Raw genomic sequence first — 18907 nt, forward strand, 5'->3', positions numbered from 1 at the left:
CCAATCCCAATCAGCTGCAGTTCTGAGAATTTTCCACCAATAACAGTATTAGAAGTGCCCAGTCCTTGAGCCAATTCTGACAAAAACAGCCAGAAGGTCATTAATAACAGTGAGAGGCTTAGGTGCTAGGCATTGTTCAATAATCTTGAACAGATTATTTTAATTTTTAAAATAGCCCTATGAGGTAAAGATTATTAACCATTTTATAGGAGTAAACTGACATACAAAGATGTTAAATAACTTGCTCACATGTCTTAGTTAAGACAATTCTGCTATATGTCCCCCAAATTTCAGTGGCTTAACAGAATAGTTATGTCTTGCACACAAAATTTTACACAGTTTGTAAATGGCAAAGTACCTTGCTCAGTGTCACTTGCTTTATAATTAAAATTGAATTAATTTTCCAAGTCACCACTATTTATTTATTTTTTACACAATGAATTACTTCTATTTCTGTACTCGTCCGTATTTCAGCATTTAGTAGTCCTAAACAGAAAGTGGAGTAATACAACAATTTGCCGGGAAGTCAAGCCCACCAACAATGATCTGCTGTGCACACCAAGTTATTTGTTAAACCCCTGCTGAGGATCTCATGAAGCAGCAGCACCAAAACCAAAGTATGTGCCAGATTTAAACTTCTTTTTGTTTCAGTTGTCAGATTCCAGACTAGGCCACAATGGACTGCAAGGATGACCAAAAGAAAGTCTTGTTTAATACTTATCCAATTTTTAGAAGCAAAAGCAATTACAGAAAAAGAAAATAATTCAGAGGGATCATGTGTGCTTACACATATCTTCATGTGGCCTTTTTCCAAGTTTAACCACCAAGTACTCTGACAGCTGAGAGTTCTGAATAAACTTGGTGACTGTTATTTTCACCTTATCAAAACCTGAGCCAAAAAAACCCATCAGCTGATGATGACAGCAGAGAGTGGTAGAGCTGAGGACTCAATATGCATTTCTTAGGCTGATGGAGAGTGAATAAATGCAGTTCCAAAATGTAACCAGAGCAGTTAGAGAGTCTTTTCAACCTTACCTGATGGCTTCTGGTCAAAGCAAGGAAGTGTCATGGAAAGCATTGTGTAGTGATGGTACAAAAAGGAACTTGAGGAAGAGGGAGAAAAAAGCAGTGCCTCTCCATAAAGGTGGGGAAGAAAAGATATGGGGAGAGCGCTAAATTACTCATTGAAGGCCAATCTCAGAGGGGATCAGAGGGGTTACAATCTATGCTTTGGCCAAGAGTGGAAGTGAAGGAATGTAGGGACAGGACATACAGCTTGGAGGGGGCATCATTTAAGACTTAAAGGAAGAAAGCAGGGATGCATCTAAAGCACCCCACACACCCACCATTAGTCCCACAGGCTGTGACCTGAAACCTTCACATCTAATCTAATCTAACAAGGCCCCAGGCTAGAGGGCTATTGCAGGGAAGGTGAGAAGCAGGGGTGAGGGCTAGCAAGAAAAGGCAGAGATCTCAGGCCATGTAATTAGCAACAACATGATTGTGTAATATGTCTTTTCACAGTTGAGTTAGATGTGTCCCACTAGTTATGATGGGAACAATTTAAATATATTGTATTCATTCCAGAAGTTCAACTACGTGGACAGTGGTTACACTTGACAAGATGATTTGTTATAGCACAACTTATGTATTTGAAATGGACAAAAATTTAGTGTCACTTACAGTATCTTAAGGTAAATTTCCTTTGAATAGGAATTCCCTTTCCAGTACTTTGAGATCTGCAAGAAGTATCTAGAAAATTTACTACTGTGGAAAATGAAGACTTCCTTAATTGAAAGGTGAGGGGAAGGAGGAAGGTCTGTGTTCTTTTATTTTTGATTAATTGCTGTAACACTGACCTTCAGTTGGCTGAGGGAGTTTCATATTTTCCTTAGACATCATTAGGTGCCAAAGCTCTTGCAGGAAAACTTTAATACAACATGAATTTTGCCATTTTGATAGCATTGATATGGCTCTTGGGTCCACTACTCCATTAGAACTATTGATTGTGAGATATATATATATATAAAACTCAATCATGAAAAGAACAAAATAATAGCATTTGCAGCAATCTCGATGGAATTGGAGACCATTATTCTAAGTGAAGTGACTCACGAATGGAAAATCAAACACTGTATGTTGTCACTCATAAGTGGGAGCTAAGCTATGAGGATCAAAGGCAAAAGAATAATACAATGGAATTTGGGGACTTTGAGAAAAGGGTGGGAGTGAGGTGAGGGATAAAAGATTACATACTGGGTACAGTGTACATTGCCCAGGTGATGGGTGCACCAAAATCTCAGGAATCACCACTAAAGAACTTATTCATGTAACCAAACATCACCTGTTTTGTGAAAACCTATTGAAATTAAAAAAAGAGAACTATTGACTCCATTCATATTAAATTTTGTTACAAATTTTACAGAAGGGAATGATTTAGATCCATATTTTATTTTAAGGCTGTATATTTGGTTTTCATAAACATTCTGAGCCCGTGGTGGCTGCCATCTTGCATTGCTGTCCTAACTCACCATTATTATCGCAAAACAGATACAGACATGTGCTGCATAATGAGGCATCAGTCAATGACAGATGGCATATATCACAGTGATCCCATAGGATTATGATGGGGCTTAAAAATTCTTATTGCCTAGTGATGTCAGTCATAGTTGTCCTAAAGTTGTAGCACAATGCATTACTCACAGGTGGTGATGACGGTGTAAACAAACCTACTATGCTGCCAGTTGTAGAAAAATAGAACACATATTATACAAGTATGTATAGTACATAATATTAATACTTGATAATGATGATAAATAATGTTACTGGTTTATGTATTTACTATATTTTATTTTTTTTGAGACAGTCTTGCTCTGTCGCCCAGGCTAGAGTGCAGTGGTTCAATCTCTGCTCACTGAAAAGTTTGAACCTGTTCACTTTCCAGGTTCGAATGATTCTCCTGTCTCAGCCTCCTGAGTAGTTGGGACTACAGGTATTAGCTACCATGCCCAGCTAATTTTTGCACTTTTAGTAGAGATGGGGTTTTTCCATGTTGCCTAGGCTAGTCTCGAACTCCTGACCTCAAACGATCCGCCTGCCTTGGCCTCCTAAAGTGCTGGGATTACAGGCATGAGCCACAGTGCCCAGCCTGCATTTACTATAATTTTAAACATTATTTTAGAGTGTACTCCTTCTACTTATTTTAAAAAAAAAGTTAACTGCAAAACAGCCTCAGGCAGGTCCTCAGGAGTTATTCCAGAAGAAGACATTGCTGTCATAGGAGATGACAGCTCCATGTGTGTTATGGCCCTTGAAGACTTTCCAGTGGGACAAGATGTGGCGGTGGAAGACAATAATACTGACGATCCTGACTCTGTGTAGGCCTTGGCTAATGTGTGTTTATGTCTTACTTTTTAACAAAACTTTTAGGAAGTTGAAAAAAAAAACTAAAAATAGAAAAAGCTTATAAAATAAGATTAATGAAAGAATGTATTTTGTACAGGTGTATAATGTGCTTGTATTTTAGTTAATTGTTAATATAAAAGAGTTAAAAAGTTTATAGGCTGGCCACAGTGGCTCACATCTCTTATCCCAGCACTTTGGGAGGCTGAGGCAGGCGAATGGCTTGAGTTCAGGAGTTCGAGACCAGCCTGGGAAACATAGTGAAACCTTGTCTCTACAAAAAAATTAAAAATTAGCTGGTCATGGTGGTTTGGGACTGTAGTTCCAGCTACTCCTGTGGTTGAGGTGAGAGGATCACTTGACCTGGGAAGTAGAGGCTGCTGTAAGCCACGATCACACTACTGCACGCCAGCCTGGATGACAGAGTAAAACCTTGTCTCAAAAAAATGTTTATAAAGGAAAAAAGTTACAATTAACCTAAGATTGAAGGAAGAAAAATATTCTTTTATAGATTTAGTGTAGCCTAAGTGTACAGTGCAGGCCTTCACAAAGTCACTAACCACTCAACAACTTACCTAGAGCAGCTACCAATCTTGCAAGCCCTATTATACAGTAAGTGCTCTATACAGGTGTACTTTTAAAAATCTTTTATTGCATATTTTTGCTGTACCTTTTCTATGTTTAGATGTTTTTAAATACACAAACACTTACTATTTCGTTATAATTGCCTACCACATTCAGAACAGTAACATGTTGTACTCTTTTTTAGCTTAGGAGCAATTGGCTATATTATATAGCCTAGGTGTAGAGTAGACTATACCATCTAGGTTGTAAAATATACTCTATGATGTTTGCACAACAACCAAATTGCCTGAGGACAGATATCTCAGAACATATCCCCATCATTAAGTGGCATATGACTGTACTTTAACAGTACATATTTTGCCCATATTTGGGCAAAAGCTAGTCATGTCCCTAGCTTTTGCCCAAATATGGGCAAAATATGTACTGTTATTTTATATGGAGTACATATACAGTATATACATTATATATTTATATACAGTGTATATTTTATAGCTTAATATAAGGATGAATATATTACCTCTATGGTTGTGCTAATTATGAGGTAGCAAATGTATTTAAATTGGTAATATAACTATATATAGACTTAACTATTAGTTTTGGAATAATAAATAAGGTGTGCCATAATAATAATAGAATTCTAAACATGCCAGTCATATCAAAGTGCTTTATATATACTCTCACTTAACTCTTACAACTTCCTCCCTTAAGGTAGTAACATTAATATTGCCACTTCAAAAATGTTGTGAATACATCTCTCTGTAAATAATTTATTTATAATATGTTATTGCAAAATGAAATGAATTATGAAAATGCACTGAAGGTATATATAGTATAGTGACTTATTATAAGTCAAACTTCTGTGTACCCAACCCAAGTTAGGAAACAGAATCATACCATCAACCCCATAAATCCTTCCAATTTTGCTGTCCATTCAAAAACTTCTCCCCTCTCCCTCTAAAATAACACCTATCTTACTTTTATAGTAGCAGCTTCCTTATATTTATTATCAATTTTTATGAAACATTTTTATAAATTTTATTTAATCAATATGTTTTTCCTCTAAACCTTTGCTTTTATTAAAACTTATTTGGTGGAGAACCCGAAGAATATACTGTATACTCATGATGTAATTAAGCACATTTTTCTGTCTTTAGTCTTTTCTGCAAATTGGAGGCTGGACCTGAAATCTAGCTCAGGTTAGACTCAGTTTTGATATTTTTAGTAAAACCGTAGGTGGTTTTGTGTTTTTTAATCATAAAGAACATGATATTTGGTTCTCTATTTGTGACGTTGCAGCTACTAATGCAGACTGTCTAGACCGAGTAATTCATTACGATTGAAAATGGCAAAAGTTCTAATTCTACTATCACTTGTTTACTTATAAACAGATGCATCACTTCATCTCCTAATTCATTATGGAGGGGTAAAATTCATACAGAAGTGGCAGGATAAATGCTTCATCTTTTCCTTTATTTACCTATTTCAACATAAAATAAGGGTGAAGCTCCAAAGTTGAACAAGTCACTTATCTTTGAATATAAATATGTACTCATGGATTTAACATATTTAATTGTTTTAATTCACTGTAATGTTTGTTTTAAATTTTCAGTTGTGACAAGTTATGTAATTTTAATCATTTTATGTGTACAATTCAATTCAGTGGCATTAATTATATTCACAATGTTGCATAACCGTCATCACTACCCACATCCTAGTTTATGTGTGCTTTTGTCTTGATAGTATATTGGATTGTGTCAGATGCCTTTTGTGCACCAAGGAGAAGATCATGTGTTTTTTTTTCTTTTGTTCTACTAATGTAGTATATTACATTGATTGATTTACTTATGTTGAACTACCCTTGTATTCCTGGGTTAAATCCCATTTGGTAATGGTGTATAATCCTTTAAATATGCTGTTGGAATCCATTTGTTAGTATTTTCTTGAGAATTTTTGCATTTAACTTCATAAGAAATATTTGTCTGTAAATTTATTTTATTCTGATATCTTTTTCTGGCTTTGGAATCAAGGCAAGGCTAACCTCATATAATGAGTTAGGAAGTGGTTTCTGCTCTATATTTTGCAAGAGTTTGAGAAGAATTTGTGTTATTTGTTTTTTAAATTTTTCATAGGTTTTTAATTACTGATTCAATATATATATTGTTAAAGACCTGTTGAGTTTTTCTGCTTTTTATTGAGTCAGTTTAGGTAAGTTCTTCATTTCTAAGTTTTCTATTTCATCTAGTCTACCTAATTTTTGGTGTACAATTGTTCATATTATTCTCTAATAATTATTTTATTTTGTATAGTTGGTAATATATCTAATTTTAGTTATATATGCTATTGCTGATATATTAAAAATGATTCTAAAGACCCAATAAATGAGGAGATATACTTTATTCATTAACTCAAAGACTAATTGTGATGAAGATGTAAACTCTCCTCCAAATAAATCTATAGAGTCAAATTAATGTCAATCAAAATCCCTACAGGATCTCTGTTCAAAAATTTAAAAAATACTAACCCTACAATTCATATGAAAAGGCAAACGTACTAGAATAGCCAAAACATTTTGAACAATACATAATTTCAAAACTTTCTCTAAAGCTGAAGTAATCAAAACAGTGTGGCATTGATTTAAAAAAAAAAAAAAAGATCAAGGGAACAGAACAGAGAGATCAGAATTAGACCCACAGAGATATGACCATTTGATTTCTGACAAAGGTGCAAAGGCAATTAAATGGAGAAATAATAATATTTTAAAGGAAATATGCTGAAACAATTAGACATTTCCATTCAAAAAAGAAAGAAGGAATCTTAGCATAAATCTCATGCCTTATGCAAAATTAAAATTGGACTATAGCCCTAATAGTAAAATAGAAAACGATAAATCTTATGGAAGAAAACACAGGAACAAATGTATTTGAAGTTTGGGTTTAGCTGCATATTTTTTTTTAATAGGGCACCAAAATGATAAGTACAGAAAGGCTGCTGAATAAAATATAGAATACTCTGTTAAATTTGAATTTCAGATAAATTATTTAAAATAGTATAAGTATTCTCGAAAACCTGTATTTTTCTTTGTTAAATTTGGTAACACTCAAGATAGAAAACAGACCAATGATTGCTAGGATCTGAGAGTGGGGGGATGGGGATAGAATAGAAATGGGTATGGGGGAATTTAAAGGATAAAATAAAGTTCTATTTCTTGATTGTGGGGGGTATTATATAACTGAAGGTGTTTGACAAAGCTGGCATAACTAAATGCCTAAAAGGATACATTTTACTATATTTAAAGTATACCTTAAGTTTGAAAATTAAAGAAATAATAGTAAAATGGTAATTGTATAATTTAGGCAGATATACAATTGTGTACTGCAAAATTCTTTAATTTTTTCTGAATACTGGAATTCTTTCATAATACAATAGTGAGGATAAAGTTAAAGAAGGTCATAAAGCAAACACATAAAACAGAAAATAAAAACAGTTCTACAGGTTAGGGAAGTTATCTACTATGTCAAGAAACAGCTATCCTAGGGAGATAGCAAATGATTTATATTTGTTGTGGCCATATTTGTCCTTAAAGTTCTTGGTGTAGCTGTTTCTAATAAGGTTGTGTGAGGCTAAAAATGTCCCAGCAACATGTTCTCCAACTTATAAAATACCAAAACTCACATCTTCTTATTACTGGAATTATTAGTGGTTTTTCCAAGATCAGAATAATTCTTGTGATCCCACACTGTTTTTTCAGGGCAAAGGTTTGAGTATATGAAAGCTCAAATTTTTTGGTAAGGCCAACTTTACTTATTTCAAAGATAAATTTCTTGTTATTTGTGGCATCTATAAAGCATATTTGCCCAATTTCCACAGCAGATTTGTGCATACTTTGGTTAATGTGTTCTGTTTTGGGGCAACAACATAGAATGGTCAAGGGTAATGGTTTGAAAATACACTTTTTTGTTAAAATATGTATCTTCTTATGCCATTGTTTTAAGAAAGGAGTAAAAATCAGGTTGGTATATCTGGAAGAGTAACCCAATTTTATTTGCTTGAATATATTAGGATATTTTATGTACATTTAAATCCAAAATTTTACTAGTTTATGTCTACATACAGGCCTATTTTTCTATTAATTTATCCAGAACAAAAGTTGACATTTTTCTTCCTATTCTTAAGCATTGTTTCCTTAGATCCAGAGAATTTCATTTCTGATATTTAGTTATTCATTTCAAATGGTTTTGTTCCCTCTTTAGGACACCTAAATTTTATAGTTTCAATTTCCATTTTCCATGCTTATTTACTGATTTATACTTTGTTTTGTTTTATACTCATTCTTAATTTTGAAGAATGCAGGGTAAAGACACAATAATAGATTTTCTTCATATCACACATTTATGTCAGTTTTTGTTTTTTTTTTTGGATTTCTGTTCTTTTTAACCATTGGCACATTTGCATCTCCTTGTATTGTTTTTGTTACCTATATCTTTCTGTTTCTCTGTTTTTTTTTTAATTATACTTAAACATTATTTTAAAGAGACAGGGTCTCAGTATGTCGACCAGGCTGGAGTGCAGTGGCTATTCACAAGCACAATCATAGGACACTACCGCCTCAAACTCCTGGGCTCAGGTGATCCTTCTGCCTCAATTTCCTAAGTAGCCAGCACTACAGGTACATGCCACCATGCCTGACTCATTAAATATTTTCTCTGTGATGCCATAAGCTTGAGCCTAAAAGACTGTTTCTTTTTAAAATTGTATTGAAGAATCAAAGCATAGAGAATCTTTAGCACTTTTCCATGGGCTCCTTGTAAATGTTTTCTCTTTTCTTTCCTTGGACCTACTTAGTGGCCACTGGGAGAAGACTGCCAGATAGTCTGAATCATAAATACCAATAAATAAAACTTAAACTCTCTTCTAAAAGAGAAAATACATGGCTCAGAAGCAGTTATTACAATTGAGAGATAGGTATACCACTTCATAGAACCATTTCACAATATTTTCTCATTTTTAAAGTAGTTGAAATAAACAAGCTAATGCACACGAAAGAAAAAAACATGGCATCCCTATCCTTGGACTTTAAGCTGGGAGAAAGATTTGTGTGGTTGTTTCCTAACTCAACTTCTGAAGTAACAGATACATTTACATTGTGCAGCTCTGCAATTTTCTACCACTTATTTTCTGACACTGGGATAGGAAAAACACAAACATAAAAATGAAAAATTGTATGTACAAGTCTTCACTACTACCTGTGCTCTTCACATTTCTTATTTGATGTACATCATTATAGTTGTGAAAACCATACTGCCAAGGAGAGGTACTAGGTGTGTGGCCTGTGCATCACATTTTGCCTTACTCAAGATTGGTACTTGAGTAGTAGAGGACTAGATATAAATATCCTAACTGACCTTGGATATTTGTTTCAGTGCCTATTGCCTGACTCAAAGCACTTTATCAACTTTAAGCCCGAGTTTGCTGTTTCAAGTAGAAACCCATGTTTCAGCCACTGGTTGTTAACCTTTGTTCAACTCCTTGGATCTTTTATTTAGTAGACCTTCCTTCCAAATTCTGATATTCATTTTCAGTGTTTTTTCATTATTATGAATTTTTTTTTACTTTTTCTATATATTCATAGATAATTTAATAAGAAAGTAGGAAAGAATAGGGTATAAACTTGGTTACATATACATCATTTTAAAGTGCTTTCCTGAATGTTCTCAAATGTGGGCTTGAACTTTCTGACCCTTGGCTTGTCATTTCTATCATACCCTCTTATTTATCTTTTGTTGTCTGTTTATCTATCTATCTATCTATCTATCTAACTATGTGTCTATTATCTATCTGTCTATGTATCTATTTATCTTTAAATTTTTATTCTGGTAGAATACATATAAAATCTACCATTTTAACTGTTTTCAAGTGTACAATTTGGTGATATTAAGAACATTCACAGTGTTGTGCGACTGTCACCACTATCCATCTCCAGAACTGTCATTTACCCCAAACTAAAAATCTGTACCCATTAAATAATTCTCTATTCCCCACTACCAACAATTGCTGGTAACCACTATTCTCCTTTGTGCCTCTGTGAATTGAATATTCTAGGAAACTCGTATAAGTGGAATTATACAATATTTGTCTTTTGTGCCTGCCTAATTTCATTTAACATAATGTGTTGAAGATTTACCCATATTGTAGTGTATATTATAATTTATTTTTTAGACAAAATAATATTATATTATGCATATATATCACATTTAAAAAATCTGTTCATTCATCAATAGACATTCAGGCTGTTTCCAGATTTTGGCTATTGTGAATAATGCTGCTATGAACATTGGTGTATAAATATTTGTTCAAGTTCCTGCTTTTAAATCTTTTGTATATATACCTAAATGTAGAGTCACTGGATCATAAGATAATTCTATGCTTAATTTTTTGAGGAACCACCATAATGTTTCCCACAGTAGCTGCACAATTTCACATTCCCACCAACAAGAGTTTCAGTTTTTCCACATCCTGTCAATATTTGTCATTTTCTGTTTTGTTTTGGGTAATAACCTCTCTAATGGGTGTGAACTTGTATTACATTTTGGTTTTGATTTGCATTTTATTAATAATTAGTGTTCTTGGGCATCTTTTCATGTCCTTATTGGCCAGTCAAATATCTTCTTTGGAGAAATGTCTATTAAATAATTTGCCCATTTTTAAACAGAGAATTGTTTTTGTGTTGCTGTTGAGTTGTAGTGTATTCTGCTGAAGGAATCCCTTTAGCATTTCTTTTAGAGTCTTTCTAGTGGTATGAAGTTACTTCGAGCTTTTAAAATCAGGGAAAGTCTTCATTTCTCTTTTGTTTTTGAAGGATAGTTTTGACAGTTATAGAATTCTTGGTTGACAGCTGTTTTTTGGGGCTTCCACAGTTTTACATGAGAAATATGGTCCTTATCATGTTGGTAATCCCTTGTATGTGATGTTTCACTTCTCTCCTGCTGTATTTATGATTCTCTGTTTATCTCTGTCTTTCACCAGTTTGATTATAATATGGTAATGTGGGTCTATTTGAGTTCATGCTACTTGAAGTTTATTTACCTTAGCTTTATAGATTCATGTCTTTCATGAAATTTGGGGAGTTTTTAGCCGTTATTTATTCATAATATTATTTCTTCCTGTCTTTCTCTCTTCTCCTTCTGGAACTTCTAAACTGTATATGTTGCCCCACTTGATGGTGTTCCACAGGACTCTTTAAGCTTGGTTCACATTACTTTGTTCTTTTATCTTTCTCCTTGGAGTCAATAATTTTAATTGTACTATCTCCACGTTCACTTATTCTTTCTTCTGTCTGCTCCGGTTTGCTGTCGAACAATTCTCATGAATTTTTTATTTTAGTTTTTACAATTTTCAGCTCCAGAATTTGTTTTTTTTCATAATTTCTCTCCCTTTATTATATTTTCACTTTGTTTATATATTGTTTCCCCTGTTTTCTTTAGTTCTTTGCCTATGTTTCCTTTAGCTCTTTGAATATATTTAAGACAGTTGTTTTAAAGCAATTTTCTAGTAAGTTCAATGTCTAGACTTCCTCAGGTATAGTTTCTTTATTTTACTTCTTTAAATAGGTCATACTTCGCTGTCTGTTTGTATACCTTTGGTTTTTTTTGGGGGGGGCGGGGGTGGGGGTTAAATGCTGAACATTTGAATATTACAATGTGGTAACTCTGGAAATCAGATTATCCCCCTTCCCCAGGGTTTACTGTTTTGTTTTGTTGTTGTAGAAGGCTAGTAGTCCTTTTGTTTAGTGACTTTCCCAAACTATTTTGTAAATTCTATATTCATTGCTATGTGTAAGTTACTTCCTTATGTATGTGTTTCCTTAATATTTGACAGATAGTTCCTTGAATGTCAAGAGCTAAAAAGACCCAAAGAACAAGAAACAGACTAAAAAGACTCACTTCTATTAGTCTTTGTAGATTTGCTTTGTACAAAAGCACTTCTTCTATATTTAACCATGATTGAACAGACCTTAAGGATCAGTCTTAGTTGATAGCATAGCATCATCTCAGGTCTTTTCTCTGCATGCATGTGGCTTTCTAAATTTCCCTGTATATATGGGTCTTTTATACATATGTTTTTTAATTTTAAATTTTTCTTTATAGATTTAGTGGAGACAAGAGTGGTTTAGTTACATGGATATATTCCCTAATGGTGAAGTCTGGGCTTTTACTATAACCATTATCCAACTAGTGTGCATTGTATCCATTAAGTAACTTATCAACCCTCATTTTCTTCCCATCCTCCCACTCTTCCAAGTCTCCCATGTCTATTATTCCACTTTCTATACATGTGTATACACATTATTTAGCTCCCACTCATAAATGAGAACATGCAGTATTTGCCTTTCTGTTCCTGAGTTATTTCACATAAAATAATGACCTTTAGTTCCATCCATGTTGCTGCAAAAGACATATCACTCTTTTTTATGGTTGAATAGTATTTCATTATATATATATATATATTTTTTTTTTTTCTTTATCCAATCATTAATTAATGATTACTTAGATCGGTTCTATATTTTTACTATCATGAATAGTGCTGCAATAAACATACAACAGTGCATATATTTAATATATAATGATTCTTTTTCTTTTGAGTAGATATCCAGTAGTGGGATTATTGTTTGGAAGGAGTGCTTCTGTACAAAGCAAATCTACAAAGACAAAGAGAAGTGGGTCTTTTTGGTAGTGAGATCAAATGGTAGTTCAATTTTTAGTTCTTTGAGAAATTTCCATACTGTTTTCCATAGAGTTTATACTAATTTACATTCCCAACAATAGAGTATAAAGGTTCCCTTTCCTCTGCATCCTCACCAACATCTGTTATTTTTGGGGTTTTCAATAATAGTCATTCTGAATGGTAGAAGGTGGTATTTCATTGTGGTTTTAACGTACACTTCTCTGATGAATAGTGATGTTGAGCACTATTTCATATACTTCTTGGCCATTTGTATTTCTTCTTATGAAAAATGTCTGTTCATGTCCTTTGCCCACTTTTTAATGGGGTTCCTTGGATGTTTTTGTTGTTGTTGTTGAGATATTTTGAGTTCCCTGTAGATTCTGGGTATTAGTGCTTTGATGGGTGCATGGTTTGCAAATATTTTCTCTAATTCTGCAGCTTGTCTGTTCACTCTGTTGATGATTTCCTTTGCTGTGCAGAAGCTTTTTAGTTTAATTAAGTTACATTTGCCTATTTTTGTTTTGTTTCATTTTTGTATATGGTAAAAGATAGGGGGTCCAGTTTCATTTTTCTGAATGTGTCAATCCAATTTTCCTGGCATCATTTGTTGAATGGGGTGTCTTTTCCTCAGTGTATGTTTTTATAGACTTTGTCAAATATCAGTTAGCTGTAGGTATGTGGCTTTATTTCTGGGTTGTCTATTCTGTTCCATAGATTTATGTGTCCATTTTTATATCAGTGCCACATAATTTTGGTTACTATAGCCTTATAGTATAATTTGAAGTCAGGTAATGCGATGCCTTCAGCTTTGTTCTTTGTGCTTAGGATTGTTTTCGCTATTCGAGCTCTTTTTTGATTCCATATAAATTTCAGAATTGTTTTCCTAATTCTTTGAAAAATGTTGTTGTTATTTTGATAGAAATCACATTGAATCTATAGATTTTTGGGGGGCAATATGGTCTTTTTAATGATATTGATTCTTCTGATTACACAGGTCCTTTTGAATGTACTGATTCCCCAAAAGTCTCTCCTCTTTTGGGTGGAATATACTTAGGTGGACTATTGTATGTTTTTTCCATAATATTTTGCTCCAGATTTCTCCGGATATTCCAGCTTGCAGAATGTTTTTTGCAAAGCCTGTCATTTTTTCAGCCTGACCTCTAAGTTAAGGGAAACAGGTATGATTATCTTGTGTCTATTCCTCAAGTATTCTCCAGGAAGGGTAGAACAGGCATATACAATAACTTGTGAATGAAGTCTGTTCTGCTCCCTTTATATCCTGAAATCAGTCTCGCACACTGGGAATGCAGGCTTCCTTCTTCAAGATTATTACCATACTAAAGAGAGCATGCCAAGGGCTACTAAAAATGCCACAAAGTTTTGTGTTATGAAATTGCCCTTTTCTTGATTCACTGTTTTCTTAGTTGTTCTAAATCTTTGACTGTTTTCCAGAGTTCTGACAAGGTTAGATCTGATAAATTCTACTTTTTAAATTTTTCAAAAATATTTTTCTGTGGGGGAACGAGAGCTTGGAGCTGCCAATAATGACATTTTGCTGTCATAATGCCCCTACTGTAATCCTTTTTGAGGCTCACTTTCCCGTACTTCTTTAATAAATTTGGCTTCAAATTAGTCTGTGAGTTCTTTTAACATGACCCTAATAGTTCTTGGTAGCATACTCACTATTTTATGATAATATGTGCCTGACCTGGAATCAGCCAATTATTTAAAATGCTTTTCTTTTGATGGAACATGGTGTTTCAAGTCCACAATGTGAATGTTAGAGTGCTTATTGCTTCTTGTTCAATGTTTCTAGTGTTTTCCATGGATAGAGCTGGAGGAGATAGTTAGATATGTAGCTAGACAGAGATAATACCTCATGAGTTCATATGCATACTTTCAATTCCAATTCAGGGCTACATCGTTTTTACTTAACATCATCTATATCATATCTTTATCTACTTTCTTCTATTCCCAACCAGTTTCAGCTGCTATTCTCAGTTCAAGTCAGCTGTATTTCTAGTGAAAGTTTTTTATTTTTTTTCTGTGTGTTCTTAGGTTAATCAAATGCCCTGTTGTTTCCTTTTGCTTTATTCTGCACAATTCTTGATATCATGCTGTTCTTACCATGTTGGTATCAATCATGCTCATATGCTTGTATTTTGGGATTGTGGTAATATCTTGTTACCTACTTTGTTGCAAGTGTTACGCATGAGTTTTAAATTTGATATCTAGCTGTTATGTTTATTTCTGAGAATTTAGAGATTCAAAACCTGTGCTGCTGTTGTCATCATGTTCCCAAATCCTTTCCTGTAATTATCATTTTGTGTTTAAGCAAATTGACACACAGAGAGATTAAATGACTTGCTCAGTGTTACAGAGTAATTATCAAGGCCAGGATTCAAGCCCTAACAATTTAACTAGAGATATAAGTTTAACTTCTACTCTGCTGCCTCATCAACAAAGTACATCTTTATAATTACCTAGGAGGAGGACTCTTTTTCAACTTTCTTGCGCCTATGAGTTCATATAAAGGGGATTTTGTTTCTCTTTGATTGAGGAAGGGAGTTACGGAGAGGAGTCTAGGGGAGAATATTTCCAGTTTATCTCTCCATTCCTACACTCTCCTTCTCAAGGACTGTGTTTTATCCAAAAAACAAAATAAATGTGTAGAAAAAAACAAGGCAAGCTTATTGAAAGCTCTTTGGTCTCTCTCTCTTCTTTTTTCTGTCTTGGACTGTCAGTCCTGGTGGCTTTCTCCTGCAAGCCCAGCTACTATTTTGTCATTTTTCTAATTTATTGTGGATTCTTTCAGATCCTTGAAGATGCCAAATTCCTACTTATAGTAGTCTTATTCTAACCAAGCAAGAATAGGGATTGGAGAAAGTGATATTCATACAAACTGCTATCCACCCTTCAGGTCTTAGCTTAAATGTTTTTAATCAATATTGTTTTTATTGATAACCCACCCTTAAGCTCCCAATCTTGATCAGTATTTCTTATTATACACTCTTAGACTATCCTTTATTTTCCTGTGTGGTGCTAATCAGAATTATATAGTTTTGTGACTACTCTTCTATTTCCTGTTTTTCCTACTAATCTGTAGCCAGCATTAAAACAGTGACAGCACTGATTATTCACTGTTGTATTCTCAGCACCCAACCTAGTGCCTGGCTCAAAACTATATTGAATAAATGAATGCATGCATGAAGAAATGCATGGTCCAAATAAGAGGTTTTTTAAACTTCATATATGCTGTGTATGAGTCAAGAAGTTTCTAGTAAAACTTAAAAATAGGCACTAGAAGCCTGTCATGCTCCAAATAATCCTCTCTCCCAATATCCTAATTGCCCTTATGCTACTTGAAACCTCCTAAGTTTTTCCTCCTTTCAATTCAGCCCTACTAAGTGCTCAATATTCTGAAGTTTTTCTAGCATTTCATTCTTTCTTCCACTTATTGAGATCACATGTTCCCTTAAAAACTCCACTTAACAATTTTTTAAAATTATACTTTAAGTTCTGGGGTACATGTGCAGAACGTGCAGGTTTGTTTCAGAGGTATACACGTGCCATGGTGGTTTGCTGCACCCATCAACCCGTCACCTACATTAGGTATTTCTCCTAATGTTATCTCTCCCCTAGCCTCCCACTCCCGAAGAGGCCCAGGTGTGTGATGTTCCCCTCCCTGTGTCCATATGCTCTCACTGTTCAGCTCCCACTTATGAGTGAGAACGTGTGGTGTTTGGTTTCCTGTTCTTGTATTAGTTTGCTGAGAATGAGGGTTTCCAGCTTCATCCCTGTCCCTGCAAAGGACATGAACTCATCCTTTTTTATGGCTGCACAGTATTCCATGGTGTATATGTGCCATATTTTCTTTATCCAGTCTATCATTCATGGGCATTTGGTTTGGTTCCAAGTCTTTGCTATTGTGAATAGTACCACAATAAACATACGTGTGCATGTATCTTTATAGTAGAATGATTTATAATCCTTTGGGTATATACCCAGTAATGGGATGGCTGGGTCAAATGGTAGTTCTGGTTCTAGATCCTTGAGGAATCGCCACACTGTCTTCCACAATGGTTGAACTAATTTGCACTCCCACAAACAGTGTAAAAGTGTTTCTATCTCTCCGTTTCCTCTCCAGCATCTGTTGTTTCCTGACTTTTTAATGATCGCCATTCTAACTGGCATGGGATGCTATCTCATTGTGGTTTTGATTTGCATTTCTTTAATGACCAGTGATGATGAGCTTTTTTGCATATATTTGTTGGCAGCATAAATGTCTTCTTTTGAGGAGTGTCTGTTTATATTCTTCACCCACTTTTTGATGGGGTTTTTTTTTTTCTTGTAAATTTGTTTAGGTTCTTTGTAGATTCTGGATATTAGCCCTTTGTCAGGTGGATAGATTGCAAAAATTTTCTCCCATTCTGTAGGTTGCCTGTTCACTCTGATGATAGTTTCTTTTGCTGTGCAGAAGCTCTTTAGTTTAATTAGATCCCATTTGTCAATTTTGGCTTTTGTTGCCATTGCTTTTGGTGTTTTGGTCATGAAGTCTTTGCCCATGCCTATGTCCTGAATGGTATTGCCTAGGTTTTCTTCTAGGGTTTTTATGGTTTTAGGTCTTACGTTTAAGTCTTTAATCCATCTTGAGTTAATTTTTGTATAAGGTGCAAGGGAGGGGTCTAGTTTCAGTTTTCTGCATATATCTAGCCAGTTTTCCCAACACCCTTTATTAAATAGAGAATCCTTTCCCCATTGCTTGTTTTTGTCAGGTTTGTCAAAAATCAGATGGTTGTAGATAAAAACTCCACATTACATTTTATGGGGCATCTTCTTTTTGGGTGCTTCAGTAAAGATGGAGAGAGAGCAACAGGAGGGTGGAGGGGAATAGAAGGCACCTGATGAACATTTGTTTATATTGGTTAATGTGTGTTCATTTGTAGACTCCAAGACAGTTATTGCTGTAGACCAGGAATTGACGTTTTTTTGTGTGTGTGTGTGTGAATAGCCAGATAGTAAACATGTTCAATTTTTCAGGATATGCATTCTTAGTTAAGCCACTAAATTCTGCTGTTGCATGGAAAAGCAGCTACAGTTAATACATAAAGTGATAGGTGTGGCTGTGTTGCAATAAAATGTTATTTACAAAAACAAACAGCAGGCTGGTTTTGTCCCAAAAGCCATAGTTTATCCACTCCTGCATATAGAGAGCTACTGACCAGAGCAGGGGCTTTGCCTCATCACCTTGTGCCTGATTTAGACATGCCTCAGATACAGGTGTATCCCCTGAGGAATAACTCCTTAGTGGCAAGGTCAGATGGAATGTAGGAAACTGAGAACACAGCTATCAGGCCTTTTTTCCCTCTCTGACACAAACCTTATAAATGAGTAGTGTATGAGTGGAGGAGTGGTCAATCTATTGTACCATTTCAAACCCTGACCTTTCTACAGCAAGCGTAATTAGAGGTAAAATCACTACTCAATTAATATATCAAGGGATCTGATCTTTTGTATCTTATTTTTATGTATGTGAATTGGATTTCTAGAGAACTGAACAGTACTTGAAATCCTTCAGGCATATCACAAGCTTGGGAACAAATATACGCAACTTACTGCTGTGGGATTTTTCCCTTGAAGAATCAAAGAGAGGAAAGAATATGGAGTTGGTTAGTTATGTAGGAGCTCTGTGAGACAACAAAGGCCATGCTAGGGAATAATACATAAAATGAACCAGTTCAGATGATGTTGGTGAGTTAATCTAGGGCCGTGTGGCATAAATTTACATAATTGAGTCCAGAATATTACCTTGGGCTCTGAGCCAGATGTTGCCCCTTCAAAACAGGCACTGGATGCTGCAGGAGATATCCCTTTGCCAAATGGCATTATCCATGAATAAAACCCTCTCTACTCCGCTTTGCTGGGTATTGGAGTATCTTCTTGTGGAGTGTTAGGAGCAAAACCAATACAATAAATTTAAAGTATGAACACAGCTTCCTAAATGGGCATTTACATCCTAGTTGAATGAAGGTCTAGGGGCATCCTGACTTTGAATACCAAAATCGAGCTAACATATTTATGATACTCTCTGTTTGAATATGTCATAAAGCTTTAAAAAGTAGACTCTGGAATCACACAGCCTAAGTTCAAATCCTGGTTGCTCACTTACTATGAGACCTTGAACATATTACTTAAGCCC

General features: G+C 34.7%; 1 protein-coding gene across 1 annotated transcript; it reads right to left on the minus strand.

Moving 5' to 3' along the window:
- Positions 1-1839: 1839 nt before the first annotated feature.
- LOC100445315 (ubiquitin-conjugating enzyme E2 variant 1) lies at positions 1840-18594 on the minus strand. The gene is made up of 3 exons (XM_009235216.2): positions 18517-18594; positions 2391-2522; positions 1840-2031 (listed from the first exon to the last, which is right to left on the minus strand). Exons 1-3 carry the CDS (start codon positions 18592-18594, stop codon positions 1840-1842), a joined length of 402 nt encoding a protein of 133 aa, XP_009233491.2.
- Positions 18595-18907: the final 313 nt, after the last annotated feature.

Source organism: Pongo abelii, chromosome X (assembly GCF_028885655.2).
Source record: "Pongo abelii isolate AG06213 chromosome X, NHGRI_mPonAbe1-v2.0_pri, whole genome shotgun sequence".
NCBI lineage: Eukaryota > Metazoa > Chordata > Mammalia > Primates > Hominidae > Pongo > Pongo abelii.